This window comes from Podarcis filfolensis (assembly GCF_964270895.1).
Source record: "Podarcis filfolensis genome assembly, chromosome: 16".
Classification (NCBI taxonomy): domain Eukaryota; kingdom Metazoa; phylum Chordata; class Lepidosauria; order Squamata; family Lacertidae; genus Podarcis; species Podarcis filfolensis.
Window position 1 is genome coordinate 16,475,264 of NC_139620.1, and position 17,541 is coordinate 16,492,804.

General features: G+C 48.5%; 1 protein-coding gene across 1 annotated transcript; it reads left to right on the forward strand.

Annotated features, from left to right (window-relative positions):
• Positions 1-1,239: 1,239 nt before the first annotated feature.
• SART1 (spliceosome associated factor 1, recruiter of U4/U6.U5 tri-snRNP) lies at positions 1,240-17,241 on the forward strand. The gene is made up of 20 exons (XM_083589367.1): positions 1,240-1,695; positions 3,880-3,934; positions 4,366-4,421; positions 5,439-5,565; positions 6,764-6,869; positions 7,189-7,266; positions 7,425-7,524; positions 8,155-8,300; positions 8,833-9,039; positions 10,094-10,215; positions 10,467-10,630; positions 11,933-12,063; positions 12,961-13,131; positions 13,756-13,866; positions 14,508-14,595; positions 14,809-14,899; positions 15,120-15,255; positions 16,003-16,092; positions 16,374-16,495; positions 16,977-17,241. The coding sequence occupies exons 1-20, from the start codon at positions 1,323-1,325 to the stop codon at positions 16,993-16,995; spliced, it is 2,493 nt and encodes an 830-aa protein (XP_083445493.1). The 5' UTR covers positions 1,240-1,322; the 3' UTR covers positions 16,996-17,241.
• The last annotated feature ends 300 nt before the right edge of the window (positions 17,242-17,541 follow it).

The window sequence follows — 17,541 nt, forward strand, 5'->3', positions numbered from 1 at the left end:
GCCACGTGACCCGGAAGTGTCTGCGGACAGCGCTGGCTCCCGGCCTATAGAGTGAGATGAGCGCACAACCCTAGAGTCTGGCAATACTGGCCCGAACGGGCAGGGGTACCTTTACCTTTATATGCAGATGCTTTGCATACAAAAGGTCCCAACTATGAGCAACAGCCCTTACATTTGAAATGCTTATGTTCTGAACTTCCATCAAAATATGCTGGTATCGGGGTGGGTTCCAACCCCATTATTGCATTTTAAGCCTCTAAAATAAGGAATCAAGCACTATTCACCCTCTAAAAATGATAAAAGAAAGGGGAGTGATAATCTGAAACAGAAATTTTGCTTTCCCAAGTAAAGAAAGGCTGACACAAGAGACAGACACTATTCTGGTGATTATTGAAAGATTAACTGCATTTATCTGTATTCTTAGCTGAAACCACTTGCAGAATAGCTGTTAAGTATGTTAACTCACAAATATATCCTACAATGTCTCAGTAAAGCATGCACAGGAGTGCAGCTGGGAAAGGCAATCCTAAACATATTTACTCAGAAGTCCCTCCAATTCCATTAGCAGTCATGCTCAGGTACACAGTGTGTAGGACAGTTTAGGACTGATTTTTGTTGAGCAGCTCAGATTTTTAAAAAAAAACCAACGAAGAAACAAATGTGGTCAAAATGCCAAAAGCTTAAGGGGGTGGGGAGAAGTAGTAGTTAAAAGAATTACAGCCTCCCATTTTAAACGTGGAGAAAAGATTATGGAGGAGATTATGTTAAACACGCAAACAAGTAGCAGTTATACAAATTATGCTAAGATCCCTCTTCCCCTTGTTAAGGCAGACAGAAAGATTTAAAAATCCCCTTGCAGTTTGATTTAAAACAGTTGCCTTTTCTGGAGTTTTCAGGAAACATATCAACAAAAAATTAAGATATAGTAGACAGGTTTCTGCAACGCGCAATGAGGATTCGTGAATGCTGTGTTAAACTAACTGAAGTGTTAGATGCAGGATTTTTTGTTGGTATTGAACCCTATTGGAATCTTGTACATATGCCAATAAAGGTTTGAGAATAGGGATATCAACAAATAATGATTTTTAAAACGCTGCTGTTAACAGCAAATGAATCCGCACCTTCGCACCCGACTAAACAAGCCTTCTTGACCCATCTCCGGAACTCTCTGCTCTCCCCCAAAGCCAGCGCCGGATGCCTATTCACGCCGGCCCGGAAGCACCGCGTTTAACCCGGAAGTGGAGCGCCGGTAACCAGGAAGTGCCACTCACCTGAGCCTCTGGCTCGCAGAGACGCCATTTTCTCAGCGTCCAGCCGCGACCATGGGTTCGTCGAAGCGGCACCGGGAGCGGGGCGAGACCTCCGAAGAACCTCCGCCTCCTGCCTCCGGCACCGGTGGCACCGGGACCTCGTCGTCGTCGTCGTCCCGCCACCGCGAGCACAAGAAGCACAAGCATCGGAGCAGCGGGGGCGGCGGCAGCAACAACGGGAGCGAGCGGCGGAGCAAGCGGAGCCGGAGCCGGAGCGAGCGGAGCAGCCGGCGGAGCGGCGCGGATGAGGCGGCCACCGCTACCGCCGCCTCCTCCTCTTCCCGGGGAAGCCGTGCTGCCGCTAGCGGGAGCCAGGAAGGCGAGGTGGGGAGGCGAATCAAGCGGGAGAAGCGCGACGAAGGATATGAAGCCGCCCAAAGCTCAGGTGGGAGAAAGTGGGCAAAGGGAAGGCGGGGGGGGGGTCCGGCCCATCCCGATTCTCAAACGGCAACGGGTTTTTTAAATTGTCATTATTTGTTAAATGTGTTGGTCGCTTCTTCCCCGTCCCGCACTAAGGTAACTGACTTGAAATACATGAAGATTCACATACATTAAAAAAACACAGACCAAACAAACAAAACCTCAAAAAAATATAAAAGAGGCATTTTGTTTTTAAAAAGGCAGGATGGAAACATCTCACCCACCCACTCTGTGGCAGACCATATGCTTTGCATGAAGAAAGATGAGCCAATGCAGCAGCCCAGGGCCCTCCAGATGTTTGGGTCTCCGACTCCCATTGGCCTGGTGGTATTGTAGTCCAAAGCAACCAAGTTGGTGAAGGCTGCAATACAGTTTTCTGTATTCCTTTGTTCCAGCAGAGCCCACACCTTACAGATTCCAACACTTCACTGGTAGATAATAGGAATGTGCTTGGATCACCAAGCATCACTTCCCGAGCTTCTTCCCTTCCCTAGTTACACACAATTAAAGGCTCTTCACTCCCTGTCAATATGTACCTAGTGAAGTGGATTCCAATCCACAAAAACTAATAAGGGCAATGTGCTTGTTAATCTTTTAATGTGTCACAAAACCCTTGTGTTTGTTGCAGCAGACTGGATATGGCTTCTTCCTTGGAAGTCTGTAGCAATACAGTATTTACTCTGCAATAACCCAGTCCTCAACTGATTTAAAAGCCAGGAGGGTGGGGGTTTAGGCCTTAGAAAAACACGGCACATTATCAGTTATTGGAGATGTACCTTGAGTATTAATTGGGTCCCTGAGTCTGAATCCCTGGAAAGCCCCTGCTGTTCAGTGCAAGATGGACCGGTGGCCTGACCTGGCAAAAGGCAGCCTCCTGTGTTGTGGGCTAAAACTGATGTCATCTTTGATTATGGCTGCCTGGGGCTTATGGGAGTTGTAGTCCAAAATGTCTGGAGGACACCAGGTTGGGGAGGGCTATTTTATATCAATTCTGTGTTCTTGTAGATATATATCATGAGAATTCTTGTGCTTTGAGTTATGCTTAATGATCAGGAAAGAGAATGGCATGTTAGGTGTCCCTGTGTGCATTTGCATGGCTCTAAGAGGTTTCCCCTGACATTGAATTCAGGCAGACTGTGAGCCTGGATAGGGTCTGAGTGCCCTGTTGCAGCCCTGCCTGTGCTGGCTTAGAAAGAGGGCCATTTGAAGTGAGTTCTGGGGGACAGGAGTTAAGCAGGGAATGCATGGCTACAATCCTAAGCATGCTTTTCAGGGGTGTCTGTCCCACAGAGTACATTGCAATATTTAATAATACTTTTGGATAAAGAAGAGCAGCAGGAACATCTGAGGACCATAGAGACGACATTTTACTCAAAGCCCCCGCTTTGAGTAAATATGTTAAATATTTCTTGAATATGTTAAATGTTGTTTTATTGTCAGCTGCATTGGAGCAGAGATCAAGAACCTGTGAGGCCATTTAAACACACACACACACACACACACACACACACACACACAATTGTCAGTCAGCTGGAATGGAAGGGGACATCAGCTGATGGGGGTGGGATTTGATTCTATGTTGGTTGTGAGCACAAGGCATGTACAGTGAAAGCTCAGTGCAGTGATGTGTGAAAACCCTTTTGCAAACCGCCCCATGCTTGGGAGGTTCAAAGGGTAACGTAGTGTTGCTTGCAAAATGGCTTTCAAACAGCCCCACACTGTTCTTTGAAGTCCTGACCACCTGGGCTTCAAAGCACTGTGTCCCTATGTTGTTGTTGTTATTATTATTATTATTTCACCTTTGTGTTGCTGGTGCAGCAGTTTGGCTTCACCCCCAGAGATGCACTCCATTATTATCTCTCGAGGCAAAAGGATGCCAACAACAAAATTAGTTATATTTATAAATCACCCTTCATCCAAGGATCACGGGGCGATTTAAAATATAGAAACACAAAAAGACATAACGTAATAGCAAACAAAACAATAACTCCCCACCCACTACCCCATGTAAATCCCATCCTGATTGCCTTTGAAGAAGGTTGGAATCTCTAAACATGATGGGAGAAATGCAAGAATGCTCATAGCTTGGACTAAATATTGTTTTCTGCTTTAACTAACCAAACTTCTCTCCGTCTTTATTCCTAAACAGTTGTCGGTCCAAAGTCTAGCTCAGGAGATGCTTCCCTCAGCATTGAGGAGACAAAGTGAGTGCGACAGAGCCTGATGTCTTTCTGTATCCCTGTAGCTTTGACAATGCCTCCTGTGATCTTTTGACAGCTGGCTCTTGTGCAGGGCTGACTAATTAAAACTGGTGCATTTGAGAGCTGCTAACTCGGATTAAAATACGCGACTGGATTTGATAAGGGATACCAGCTGAAGGGAAGGAGGGAAGTCACAAGCTCGGCAGAGCAAAAAGGTTTATATGCTGATTAATGTACTGTAAGAATGATTGTGTAAAGAAAATAATAAAAATTTATTGAAGAAAAAAAAGAGAGAGCTGCTAACTTGGAACTGGGCAGAAAACTCCCCAGAGTGATCTCTGAGAAGCAGGAAGTTGCTGCTTAGGCAATGGAGCCATTGTGACTTGTAGTGCTTTGCTGAGCAGGGTTTGATATTTCTGCCTTTCTCTCGACAGCAAGCTTCGGGCTAAACTTGGGCTGAAGCCTTTGGAGATCAATTCTGTCAAAAAGGGTGAGTGATTCCGGCTTCTGTGCCACTTGGCTTCATGGCCTCAGACTCCATTCAGAGAATAGCCCTTGGTGTTCCTCTGCTGCTGCTGCTGCACCTTCCAGGATTCTTGCCTCCCCGCTGCTGGCTGCTAAAGCAAGAGGAAGCATGGCCTGCTGGTTAAAGGGGAACAATAGCCCACACACTGTGGCTCTGTTGGTTGCCCAGGCTTCTCACAGGTCGTAGTGTAGTGTAGTGGTTAGAGTGTCGGAATAGGACCTGGGAGGCCAGAGTTCAAATCCCCGCTCAGCCATGAAGCTCGCTGGGTGACCTTGGGCCAGTCACCGTCTCTCAGCCTAACCTCCCTTGCAAGGTGGTTGTGAGGATAAGATGAGGCGGAGAACCACAAACACCACATTGAACTTTTTGAAGAAAAAGGTGGGATAGAAATGCAGTAAATAATTAGCTGAGCAAATAGGGTGGGGTGGGGAGGCTGTGGGGAGTGCTGAAGGTTCTCTCTGTCCACCTTCCTTCATAGCCGAGCTCCTGGCCTGCCTTTCTCAGAAATAAAACAAGGTGAAAGTAAAAGATGGTTGATCAACACTTGTGGGGATGGTGCTTGGGGGATTTTCTCTGCCTCCCTAGTTGCTGTCTAGGGCCTAGATCCAGCGGTGGGGTGGGGGATCTGTACCTGGAACCAGACAAAGGGAGTCTTTCGCTGTTTGTCCTGCCAGTGCTTTTGATACCATGGTCTCCTTATGGGATGTGATTTGGAAGCTCCATTTTAAGGTGGTTCTCATCTTCATTGAAGAGCCAGTACATTCTTTACCATCTCAGGGTCGAGTAAGCCTTAGCTACTGGGGCTCAGAACTTGGGTACTGCTGCAAACCCAGTGGACTCTTGTAAGAAGAGGTTTCCTTTATCCTAGTCCAGTTACCTATTTTAAAAAAGAGATGACTGAGGAGCTCTACTGTTTCTAAGGCAGCCATCTTCCCATCCTCCATGGCCCTTTGATAACCTCAGTTTTTTCCCGCCCTGCAGAAACTGGCAGCAAGGAGGACCCTGTGGCAGCTGAGGTCATCAACCCAATAGTGTTGAAGCAGCGAGAGGAGATCCGGGAGAAGCTCGCTGCTGCCAAGGAAAAGAGGCTCCTGAACCAGAAACTAGGGTACCATTTCCATTTTCAGCTGCTCCATCTAAATCAAAGATGTAACTGTGTGTGTGTGTGTGTGTGTGTGTGTGTGTGTGTGTGTGTGACTTCAACTCCCATCATCCTAATCACTCGCCATATTGGCCAGGGCTGCTGGGAGCTGGAGTCCTGCAGCCTTTGGAGGGCACCATTTTGGCCTACCTACTTATTCTGCCCTCAGTTTTTTCTGGGGAGGGATATCTGCTTTTGTTTGGAAAGGGACATCTCCTTTAAGGCACTGATCTGGATCTCCTACTCTGATCCACTAGCAGGTCAGGTTTCCAGACTGGCTGACTCCTTACTCCAGTAGTTGGCAATTTCATCATTTAAGCTGCTTTTCTGAGTTATTTAGTTGTTTAATATATTTGTATCCTGCTTTAAATGGAAATTACTTGATGGCAACTTATTAACTGACAGCTTTTAAAACTAATGCAAAATTAATTAACAGTAAGCCAACTCTGTGCAGGTGGATGCAGCTGTAGTAAAGTGAGCAGAAAGCACACTAAATAAACTTTAGAAGAATTGTATCTATATAATGTTAATACATAAAATCAACAGTACTAGCGTTTTACAAACACACAAAATCCCAAATGAATACGATGAACCACCTGTTGAAAAAAAAGTTTCACAGAGAAGTCTTTCTGAGATCAAGCAGCAGATTGATAGCTTCTAGTTCCTCAGGAAAAGTTCTTCATCAGATTCCAGCTTGAATCAGTAAGTCCTTCTGTGGTGTTGTTTGATGGCTGCAGTTCTCCAAATTTGCCATGTCATTTAAAAAATAATAATAATCAATGGCTTCTTATTACTAACTGTGGTTCTTGTTACTGAACTGAAGTCATTTTGGGGGCTTATGAAATGAAGACTGTTTTTCAGGCAGATTATATTTTATACAGAAATGCAGTTGGTAACAATAAAGAAGGTCTCTGCCTAGCACATAAAGGAAAGTTGGCTGGGTTTTCACTCTGTTCTAGGTTTGTGAAGTCCCCTAGCTGACTTAGCTCATTGTTCAACTTTAATCTTTTCTTAACGCCACATTCCTCCAAGTCCTCCTCTTGCACTCCTGTTCCACCTTGTTTTTGGTGAAAACTTAGGGTCTCATTCAAATCTTTGGGGTGACTGGGGAATCCTTGGGGTGATCATCTTTGAGCAGGGTGTTCTTCTGGTTTCCTGCCCTCAGGAAGATCAAGTCGCTTGGCGAAGATGACCCCTGGCTCGATGACACCGCTGCCTGGATTGAAAGAAGTCGGAAGCTGCAGCTGGAGAAGGATATGGCTGAGAAGAGGGTTGGTATTGCCCCCTTTGAGACCCTGGAGAGCTGACTGTACTTTGACGGGAGGTGGGGGCGGGTAGCCTGTTGTACCATTCAATGCCTGTGCCATCCTTCAGGAAATTTGGCAGACAGCATTCTGTCCTGCACTCCTGGCATGGTAGAGAGAGGGAGCCAGTTCACCAGTCCTTAATGCTAACTGCTTTCCTCCATGCATTTGCTTTGCCCAAACCACTGGACATGTACTTCCCCTACCTCCACACCTTCCTTTCCTCTCAGTGTGTCCTATCTAGAGCTGTACTCCATGTTTTGTATTCTTTCCTGCCTTGCAACAGGCCAAGCTCTTGGAAGAGATGGATCAGGAGTTTGGCGTCAGCAGCCTCGTGGAGGAGGAATTTGGGCAGAATAAGAAGGTGAGGAGAGCAATCCCACGCAGACATGAGTTGGGTTCATATCCCAACAGAGCATCCCATCAAAGGGATAGAATCTTCAGTTATAATAATAGAATTGTAGGAAACATGATGATTGCCTTAGCTGTTCTGATGCCTGCTTTTAATCCTCTTCCCTGCAGGTGAGCTACAGCTCACGGGATTTGAAGGGTCTGACAGTAGAGCACACCATTGATTCCTTCCAGGAAGGGAAGACGGTCATCCTGACGCTCAAGGACAAAGGTGGGGGGACAGAGATTGCAACACTCTTGGCGTGTCCTCTGGCTTTTCCATCCAGTGTCCAGGTTGCAGGCTGCAACTCTTGCTCCCACACTTGTACACATGCAGTCACATACAGAGTCTCTCTCTCTCTCTCTCTCTCTCTCTCTCTCTCTCTCTCTCTCTCTCTCATGCAGGGCCACAAACACTCTTTCAGCATTTCCGTCTCCCCCTACCCAACCTCTGGGGTGCATGGAAACTGGGGGGAATTCAACATCCACACCCTGTTCTGGGGGGTTCTCCTGACCTTCCCCCAAGCCAATTTCAGGAGGGGGAAGCCCTGTTGAGCTAGCAGAAGTCCATTTGAGATTTATTCTACATATTCAATCTGTTCAAAGTAAAAGGCGTTTCCACCCTTCTGCGCTTTCCCCTTGCCCACCCTGCCAGAGATGGACCTTTGGGGTCTTTCCAATGGGAGGAGATCTCTGAATGGGCAGCAGTAAAGAGCATGGCAAGCAGGTCCTTATGTACAAAGGGAGGGTCTAGGTCAGCGTCCAGTGAGACAGGGTTCGGGCTCAACAATTGTTCAGTAGCATTAGAAAGAGTTGTGTTGTGAAGCGGCTGACTTCAAGCTGACTGCCAGCTTCCTTTTAGGAGTCTTGGAGGAGGAGGGTGGCGATGTGCTGGTGAACGTCAACATAGTGGACAACGAGAAAGCCAAGAAGAACGTGGAGCTGCGCAAGAAGAAGCCGGAATACAAGCCCTATGAGGAAGAGGAGAGCGTGGACGACATGGTGCTCGTAAGGGAGCTTCCTTGTTTTGTTGTTTATGGGAGGGAACCGGGGAGAATATACATAATACAGCATTGGGATAGAAAAATAGGCGTGGCATGGCAGCAGTGGATAGAGCTGCCCCATAGCTGCTTTGGGCTGCAGCTCCCAGCCGCCCCAGACAGCACAATTGTATGGGACCTGGAAGCCCAAAGCATACAGAGGACACCAGGTTTGGGTACAGATATATATTTCCCTCCCTCTGTAGTAGCTCAGGTTGCCCAAGGAGAGGAATGGGTGGTTTATAGGGCAGCCTTTTCCTTCCTCCTGAGCATCTACAGCCCACAGCCATATATCAGGATGAAGGGATCAGGCTCAAGTGTTGGGAGGAAGTGACTTGCTGGCAGGCTTGGGAGATTTCAAGTGTTGCTGCTCTTAAGCCTCCTGGCAAGTCCCTCGGCTTTGCCCACCAGCCCCTTCTTGTTCCAGGCCCCTGGAGCTCCTCTCACATTGGTGAGTCCCCCTCCTCTCCTCTGATCCCTTCTTTTTTCTCTCTCCCCAGTACAAGCACAAGAGTGTCCTGTCCAAGTACGATGAAGAAATCGAAGGGGAGAAGAAGAAGTCCTTCAAGCTGGACTCGGTGGGGATGGCGGACGGGTCTTGGGAGCGGGAGCTGCAGCAGATCCGGGACAGCCTACACAACCGGGCTCAGACCCTGGATGTGCCGGGCCTCCGCCTGGCTTCAGAGTACTTCTCGCCAGAGGAGATGGTAAGGCAGGGATCCTCTATCCTCATGTGGTTCTTGGGGGTTCCTTGAGGGTTTTTGTCCACAGCTCTTAGTCCTAGGAACTTAGGTTGGAGGAAAGAGCAGGTGTCCTGGACCCTGGAAGACTAGAGGCAAGGGGGAAAGTTCCTGTTGTGAGAAAAGTCAAGAGGGGGAAAGGGAGGTCTCGACAGGCTGTCAGCAGCAGGGCACAAGAATGGAGGAACATCAGGAAGCCTTTGGAGTGGGGAGGTCTCCTCTCCCAAGTCTCCTTCCCTTAGCTCTGACCTTTGCAGTGGGAAGGGATGAATGAATGGTTTGTTGTAGTCAGAAAGTGCAAATGTATCCTCCATTTCTGGACATCAGCCCATAGAATTGTAGAGTTGGAAAAGACCCAAAGTTTTACCACTGCAGTGCAGGAATCACAGCTAAAGAATCCCTGACAGATGGCCATCCAACCTCTGCTTGAAAGCCTTTGGAGGTAGTCCGTTCCCATTGTCAAACATCTCTTACCATCAGAAAGTTCTTCCTAATGTTTAGTCAGAATGCCCTTTGAATCTATTGGCTTGGGTCCTTCCCTCCAGAGACACAGAAAGCAAGCTTGTTCTATGCGAAAGGCCTTCAGATATTTGAAGATGGCTATCCTATCTCCTCTCATTCTCCTCTGCTCCAGGCTAAACTTCCCCAGCTCCCTCAACCATTCCTCATAAGGCTTTGTTTCCAGGCCCTTGGATCATCTTGGTCACCCCACCTCTCCACACGTTCCAAGCTTTGCAGTCAACTGCATCAAATATCCACCTCCATATAAATGGCCTGCCTTCCTCCACACCCTGTGGCAAATTCCTTTCCTAAGGAAACTGAGCTCTTTCCACTTGGGAGCTTAGCCCAGAATTCAAGATGGGAATGCCAGAAGCATGTTGGGCCCAAGGCCTTCGCTTTATAGCCTTGAGTAGCAGAAGGCCTTTGGGGTGGGAGAGTCTTGTATGAGGGCAGGAGGGCAGGCCTGCAGTTCTCCCACCGGCCTGGGCTTGCTTTTTGATGTTTCTGCTCCTTGCCATAGAACGTCACTTTCAAGAAGACAAAGCGACGGGTGAAGAAGATCCGCAAGAAGGAGAAGCCAGTGAAGGCCGACGATCTCCTGCCGCTGAGCAGCATGGACAGCGAGAGGGACTTTGGCTCCAGGTAACAGGGGCTTAATGGGGCTGGCTGAGCAGGGGAGGGGCTGCAGAAGTCTTCCGTGGCTCTTGAGTGCTGCTTCCCACCTCGCGTGTTACCTCAGTTGGTGAGCAGGCAGGGGGTTCATCCCTCCTAGACCCCTCTGCCCAAGAAGTGTCTCCGTGCTAGGTCCTGGGTGCCACAGCTTGTGATTGCATCACCCCTGGTGCAGAGAACTGCTTCCTGTGCTCAATGTCTCCCCTGCAATGGCTCTCTAGGGCTCGTGGCCGGGGGAGGAGGAGGAAGACTGCCGTGGTGGAGGAAGAAGAGGAGGAGGAGGATGGTGAGGGCTACACGGAATATGCCAGGAATGGAGCTTCAGAGCAGTTGCCCCAGTCAGACGACATTCGGGTGGAGAGAATGGAGATCAGCAGTGAAGATGGTGAGTCTGCTTGGGGATGATTGGGTGGCCGAAAGAGAGGGGGTTAGAGGCATTCTCAAAGGAAAGTGCATAAAGGATTGGCTGAAGGTGTCTGTGTTTTATTTTCTTCATTTTAGACCTGTGGTGTTTTTTTACACAATTGAAAAAACCTCTGTACAGTCATACCTTGGTTTTCGAACAGCTTAGTTCTCGAACGTTTTGGCTCCCGAACGCCACAAACCCAGGAGTGTTCTGGTTTGCAAACTATTTTTGGAAGCTGAACCTCCAATGGAGCATCTGCGGCTTCTGATTGGCTGCAGGAGCTTCCTGCAGCCAATCAGAAGCCACACTTTGGTTTTCGAATATTGTGGAAGTCGAATGAACTTCCGGAATGGATTCCGTTTGACTTCCAATGGTGTTTGGGTTGGTTTACAACAGGGATGGAGAACCTGTTTCAGGTAGAGGGCCACATTCCCTTGGCCTTATCTGCCCCTTAAACTGAAACACTGGCTCTGGCATAGCTTGCCTTAACCTTGCTCCTTTCAGAGGTTTTGGACTACCAGCTACAGTTAGCCCCTGCCAACACAGTTTTGCTGATGGGAGTAATTTTATAAGCTATCTTGTTATATAGTATTTTATGTATAGTTACTTTTATTTATTATAGTCGAATAATGATTTGTTGCAATTGTTGAGAGTGAATTTTGGTTTATAATTTTCGGATACCGTACCTTGAAAGTCCATCTTATTATGCAGGCTACTCCCCATTTATGTGGGGGCTGCGTCTGTGGCACCACACAGCCTGCCCCATTCTGCCCCTGCTCCATTCCTCCCCGCCCCGTTCCAGCCCTGTCCCTTGCGGTGGCCAAAATGGCACAGACATTAGTGGTTCATGCGAAAATGGGGAGTTGCCTGTATTCTAAATGGATTATTGAATACTACATTATTTGATAGGTTATTGTAAAATCATTTCCCCCCTTTATGACTTATTTGCATTGGGTTGGATTGTTCTAGGATGTGTGCTCTTTCTTTTTACATTTTGTTTCAACAGGCTTATAAACTGTGTTGTGTATAACAGCAGTGTAGAAAGGTGGCATACAAATTAAAAGTGAAATGAAAATGAAAGGGGGAGTTGGTAGTCCAAAATATTTGGAGGGTGCGAGGTTGCGGGAAGGTTGAACCTAGAAACTTGGGGGTGAGGGTTAAAGGCATGGTCCATTGGGAAAGGGGAGGCAGATCTTTCTGAGCATGAGGGTGGGGAATCCAGGGTGAAACACCGTGGAAATAAGGCCTTTTCGCCTCCTTTTCTCCCCCTCTTTCTGGCAGAAGACGCTCTCGCAGGCCCTGACTCTCCTGCTGCCCTGGAGGAGGATGAGGCGGAACTGGAGCTGCAGAAGCAGCTGGAAAAGGGGCGGAAGCTGCGGCAGATCCAGCAGCTGAAGGACAGTGGGGAGAAGGTGAGGAAGCGGAGGGGATCCAGCTGCCACAGAGGCTGACCTTGTAAAGCGGCAAGAGGTTCTCCTTGGCACCTCAAGGGCAAGGAGAAGTGTGGGTGCCATGGGGCCTGGGTAGCCACCAAATATACCTCTGCATCAGCTTCTGAGACCATTTCCCAAAGGTCGTTTTTTTAAAAAAATATATATATAATTTCAGAACAAACACAAAAATAGATAGGAAAAAATCATATTGCATTTGGAACTCAGAAACTTCAGTTCCACCGCCACCCCCTTTGCTAGAGAGCTTAATGCTGCTGGAACATCCAAAGCATATTCGTTTCACTTTATTGGGGAGCTTTTAATGTTTGATGTATTGTGTATTCTCTTACATTCTGCTGGAAGCTGCCGAGTGGCTGGGGCAACCCAGTCTGATGGGCGGGGTACAAGTAATAAGTTGTTGTTGTTAGGATTCAATGCATGCATATAACTATCAGGCCAAACAGATTTGTGCTTGATTGGAAGCAGTGTATTGTTTATTTTGTTTATTTATGGCTTTTACGTGCCACCGTTTTCTCCAAGGAGCTCATTGTGGTGTATGTGTTTTCCCCCTTCCTCGTGTAATCCCCACAACAACCCTACGAGGTAGGGTAGGCCGTGAGGCAGCGACTGAGCTCAAGGTCAACCAGTGAGCTTTATTGCCAAGTGTGGATCCCTGGTTGCCCAGGTCATGGTCTGACACTAAGCACTGCACCATAGTCACATAATTCCGTAAAGGTGTTCAGTGTCCCCACAAATGGATCTCACTTTCTTCGACCCCTAAGTACTCTCCCATTCTCCAGACAGCCTCCTGGAGGCCTTTGGACCCTAGCTACCTCTTCTCCAGTGTTACTAACCCTCCCCTGCCTGTCAACTTTTCAGGTCATAGAAATAGTGAAGAAGCTGGAGACCAGCCGAAGCCAAGAGGACGACGACGAGCTGGAGCGGAAGGGGGCCATAGTCTTCAATGCCACCTCCGAGTTCTGCCGCACGCTGGGCGAGATCCCCACCTACGGGCTGGCCGGCAACCGGGAGGACCAGGAAGAGCTCATGGTAATAAGCCTCTAAGGGATGCTGGCCTGGTCAGTGCAGATGAGACCCAAGTGGAATTGCTAACCAGCACCCAGTATTGTGTCCCAGTATTGTGTTCCAAGAAGCAGCTGTCTGATGTAGCCATGGCTCTTCACACAGTGCAGCGTTAATTTCTGTAACTCACTGCTGTGAGATAGTTTTCATTTATTCCATAAAATGTACGCACTGCTTGATTGTAAAAAAAGGGGCAGGGGAATCCTCAAAGGAGTGAATGCGGAAGTGTGGTCTAACCTGGTTTTAGTTCATTGCTGGTTTTCATTATTATTTCAGTGTTTTAAATAGCTCTGTTTAACTGTTTTACAGGTATTGTTATGTTCTTTGTAACTGCTTTGAGGGTTTTTTTAACAAGCAAACGGTATATACATTTTATGAAATTAAATAAATTAAAGTGCGAGGGAAGACCATAACACGAGAAGTTGCCTTAGAGTTGAGTCCATCTAGTCCTGCCCACACTGATCAGCAGCAGCTCTTCCAGCTCTGCCTAGAGATGCCATTGGGGTTTTGTCCCTTCTGCATGCCGAGCAGTTGCTCTTCCCCTGGCTTGTAACACAGTCTCCTCCTCCTTCTCCCTTTATCCCCTCTCAGGATTTTGAGCGAGATGACGAGAGGTCAGCAAACGGGGGCTCAGACTCAGACGGGGAGGAGAACATCGGCTGGAGCACTGTCAACCTGGACGAGGAGAAACAGCAGCAGGATGTGAGTTTGCCTTTTGTGTGTATGGGGGGGGGGTGTTCCAGGCTGGCGCTCTAAGATTCCTTGGCAGCCACTTTAGGGCCGGCACCCCTTCCCCTTCTTGTCAGCAGCGGCGGTGAGCCCAGAGGCCTTGACAAGATATAGAATATAAAATCTCCAACCCAGTTCATGAATTTAAAGAAAAGCTAGATATGAAACCATAGAACTACCAGCACTAACCGTGTACACCATCCTGCAGGGGTAACGAAACATTGGGGTTTAGATATATAATACATTGTAATTCCTGATACAGCCAGAACGTTTCTCAGCTTCCTGTGCAGATGTAGCTACCAAGTGTATAATGTGCAGTTGTCCATCAGCTTAGAAGTTCAGTGACTACTTCCTGAAGTTATTGATCTGGATACAACTGAGGATCAAGTGAGAGGAATTTCCCTGTGGGCTCCAAATTCAAAGGAGAGAACAGCAAACAGTGCATGGTGTCTTCAGTCGAATTCCACTAAGATACATTCCTTTCTGTAACTGGGATTCCAAGGGATCTCCCACCCAAATGTGCTGAAGGCATCTGCTGGAGCCTAAATTCCAGTGGGTCAGTACAGGCGGGGTGAAATGAGCGTGATTCCCCCCCCCTTTCTTTTGTTATGCAGTTCTCAGCATCCTCCACCACCATCTTGGACGAGGAGCCCATTGTGAACCGGGGCCTGGCGGCTGCTCTTATGCTCTGCCAAAACAAAGGTAAGACTGGGGTGTGGGTGTGTGGAGGGTGAGGGGTTGGCCAGAGCCTTCCTGCCACCTGCAGGCCTGTGTGTAGGTCAGGCTTCCTTTGGTGTAGAGGAGGGGGTACCATCTGCATTTCGTGTCCGCTGGCACTCTTCCTCCAAGAGGGCTGCATGAGTAGGATATCGCAAGTCCATTTTATTTCTCTCTCCTCCTCCTCCTCCTCACCAGGCTTGCTGGAGACTACCGTACAGAAGGTGGCAAGAGTGAAGGCACCCAATAAGTCACTGCCATCGGCAGTCTACTGCATTGAGGACAAAATGTGAGTGGCTTGGTGGGTGGGGGAAGGAGCTCCTGGCTCTCCAGTGCCAGATCAGACAGGCAGAGATGCTTCAGAGGGTGGAGGTGGGACATCCCTGGAACCAGATAGCCTGGGGTAGGAAATTTCTAGACGTGGCTAAGCCAGCAGAGCTGAAGACTCTGTATTTGCAAGGCTGGACCAGTGAGGTTAAGGCTGCTGTGTTCCCTCCTCCTCCTTACAGGGCCATTGATGACAAATACAGCCGGCGTGAAGAATACCGGGGCTTCACTCAGGACTTCAAGGAGAAAGACGGTTACAAGCCAGATGTGAAAATAGAATATGTAGATGAGACTGGGCGCAAACTCACACCCAAAGAGGTACGACTAGGCAGGGCTATCAGCCCTCTTCTGGTATGATAGTTGGCTTATATTATGGTATACTATGCATATGGTAGGATGTGGGTGGTGCTGTGGTCTAAACCACTGAGCCTAGGGCTTGCTGATTGGAAGGTCAGCGGTTCGAATCCCTGCAACTGGGTGAGCTCCTGTTGCTTGGTCCCAGCTCCTAGCAGTTTGAAAGTATGTCTAGCAGTTTGAAAGTATGTCAAAGTGCAAGTAGATAAATAGGTACCGCTCCGGCGGGACGGTAAACGGCGTTTCCGTGCGCTGCTCTGGTTTTGCCATAAGCGGCTTAGTCATGCTGGCCACAGGACCTGGAAAAACTGTCTGCAGACAAACGCCGGCTCCCTTGGCCTGTAAAGCGAGATGAGCACTGGACCCCAGAGTCATTCGCGACTGGACTTAACTGTCAGGGGTCCTTTACCTTTACCTTTAAGCATATGGTATAATTAAACGAAGCAAGGCAGTTTTAACGGAGCAGCTTCCTCCCTTCCAGGAGGAACTGGTTCTCAATAGGGCAGCTTCCTGATAAAATATTTTTTTTTGTGTTAGCTGGTCAGTGGAAGCTGCTGTCCAAAACATCTGGGGGGGGGCTCTGGTTGGGCAAGGCTGGCTCAGTCTCAACTTATAGGCATCTGTGGCCCTAGTTCTCAGCCTTGGTCTGCTTGAGGTGTGACGCCAACCCAGCTGAAGCTGTTTAACCCTCTGGCCTTCTTCTTGCTCCAGGCGTTCCGACAGCTCTCTCACCGCTTCCACGGGAAGGGTTCTGGGAAGATGAAGACCGAGCGGCGCATGAAGAAACTAGACGAGGAGGCGGTGAGTGAAGGGAGAGGGAGGCACTGGCCAGTTCCAGTAGCGTGGAGGATCTGAGACCATCCCACTTGCCTGTTCCTCAAAATGATTGGTCTCTCCAGGGCCTGCTGAAGTGTGGCGCCCATTTCCCCTTTCAGGAGGGGTAGCTTTTGACCAGCCATTGAAATGTGCCTCTTTACATTACTGTGTGAGACATCGACTAGGGAGAGGAATTGTGCAGAGGGCAGGAGTACAGGGATGGTGAGGGAAGTGGTCCTGATTGGATCTGTCTCCTCTTCCTCCAGCTCTTGAAAAAGATGAGCTCCAGCGACACCCCTCTGGGCACAGTGGCTTTGCTGCAGGAGAAGCAGAAGGCCCAGAAGACTCCTTACATCGTGCTCAGTGGCAGTGGGAAGAGCATGAATGCGTAAGGAATTGCAGGGGGAGGGGAGGGGATGTCTTGGGGCTGGTGTGAGAGAGACAGGGGTGCCAGGTGGGGATCCTTCCTGCTAAGGAGAAGGGAAGACAGCCTTCTCTGTGGGCGACTCTGCAGCTGACTGTTTGGCTCGCCTGTCTACCTTGATAAAGTCCTGAAAATATCTCCACAAGTCACTCTCGAGCAGCCAGTCCTCACAAAAGTTTGCCGATCACATCTGCAGAGAGTGGGGCAGTACTAAATGCTCATGGTGTGCTGTGTACCCTAAGCCATCTGTACGAGGAAGCATGTGGCTGAGGCTTGAAGGATTCTGGCTTCGTAGCTGCTGTTTCCACCCCTTTCATTTTCCCTGCTAGGGGAGAGGAGCTAAGAGCTTCTCCATTCTCTGGAGGAGTGGGCAGGTGGCGTCTCTCTTGCTTGCTGCATCCAGGCCTTTTGCTAACTGGTTATTCTCTCTCTTCCCCCTCCACAGAAACACCATCACCAAATAAAGGTCTTTGCTTTCTGCATCGGAGAGAAATGTTTGCTCAGGATTCTGTGGAGCAGTACTGTGGTCGGGGTCCCCGCAGAGGGCCTAGGTCCATTGCTTCCCGAAGGAAACGTGTTCATCATGTCCCTTCCCCAATTTGAAATATGGGGAGGGGTGTATATAGTTGTGGAGCTGAGTTTTTAGCACCATTTTTTTGTATCTATATATGTGAAACCAAATAGCTTAAGTAAAAGTAACTGCTTCCTCACTCATTGTTGAGCCTCTTCCTTCTACTGTCCCAGTATGAACAAGAGTTTAAAATGCTGTGTTTGGTGGCTGATGAAATGGGGAGCACACACTGGGCTACATATAATCTTCCTCTCTATCACTTCAGATTGCAGCTAAGAAGCTCATGGGACTGACGGCTCCTTGCACATTCCCTACATATAGAAAACTGGCTTAGTCAGGGAATGTCCAGTAAGCCTCCACTTGAAATGGTACAAACTTCAGCAACTTTGGTTCCATCTAAAGCTGCTTGGCAGCAGAGGGCAGGAGAACAAGGGAGCCT

Excerpts from the sequence above, each read along its gene's own strand:
- SART1 (XM_083589367.1), top strand. The coding sequence starts at position 1,323 with ATGGGTTCGTCGAAGCGGCACCGGGAGCGGGGCGAGACCTCCGAAGAA. Across the intron at positions 8,301-8,832 it reads GCGTGGACGACATGGTGCTC|TACAAGCACAAGAGTGTCCT; the intron begins GTAAGGGAGCTT and ends CTCTCTCCCCAG. Across the intron at positions 16,093-16,373 it reads AGAAACTAGACGAGGAGGCG|CTCTTGAAAAAGATGAGCTC; the intron begins GTGAGTGAAGGG and ends CTCTTCCTCCAG.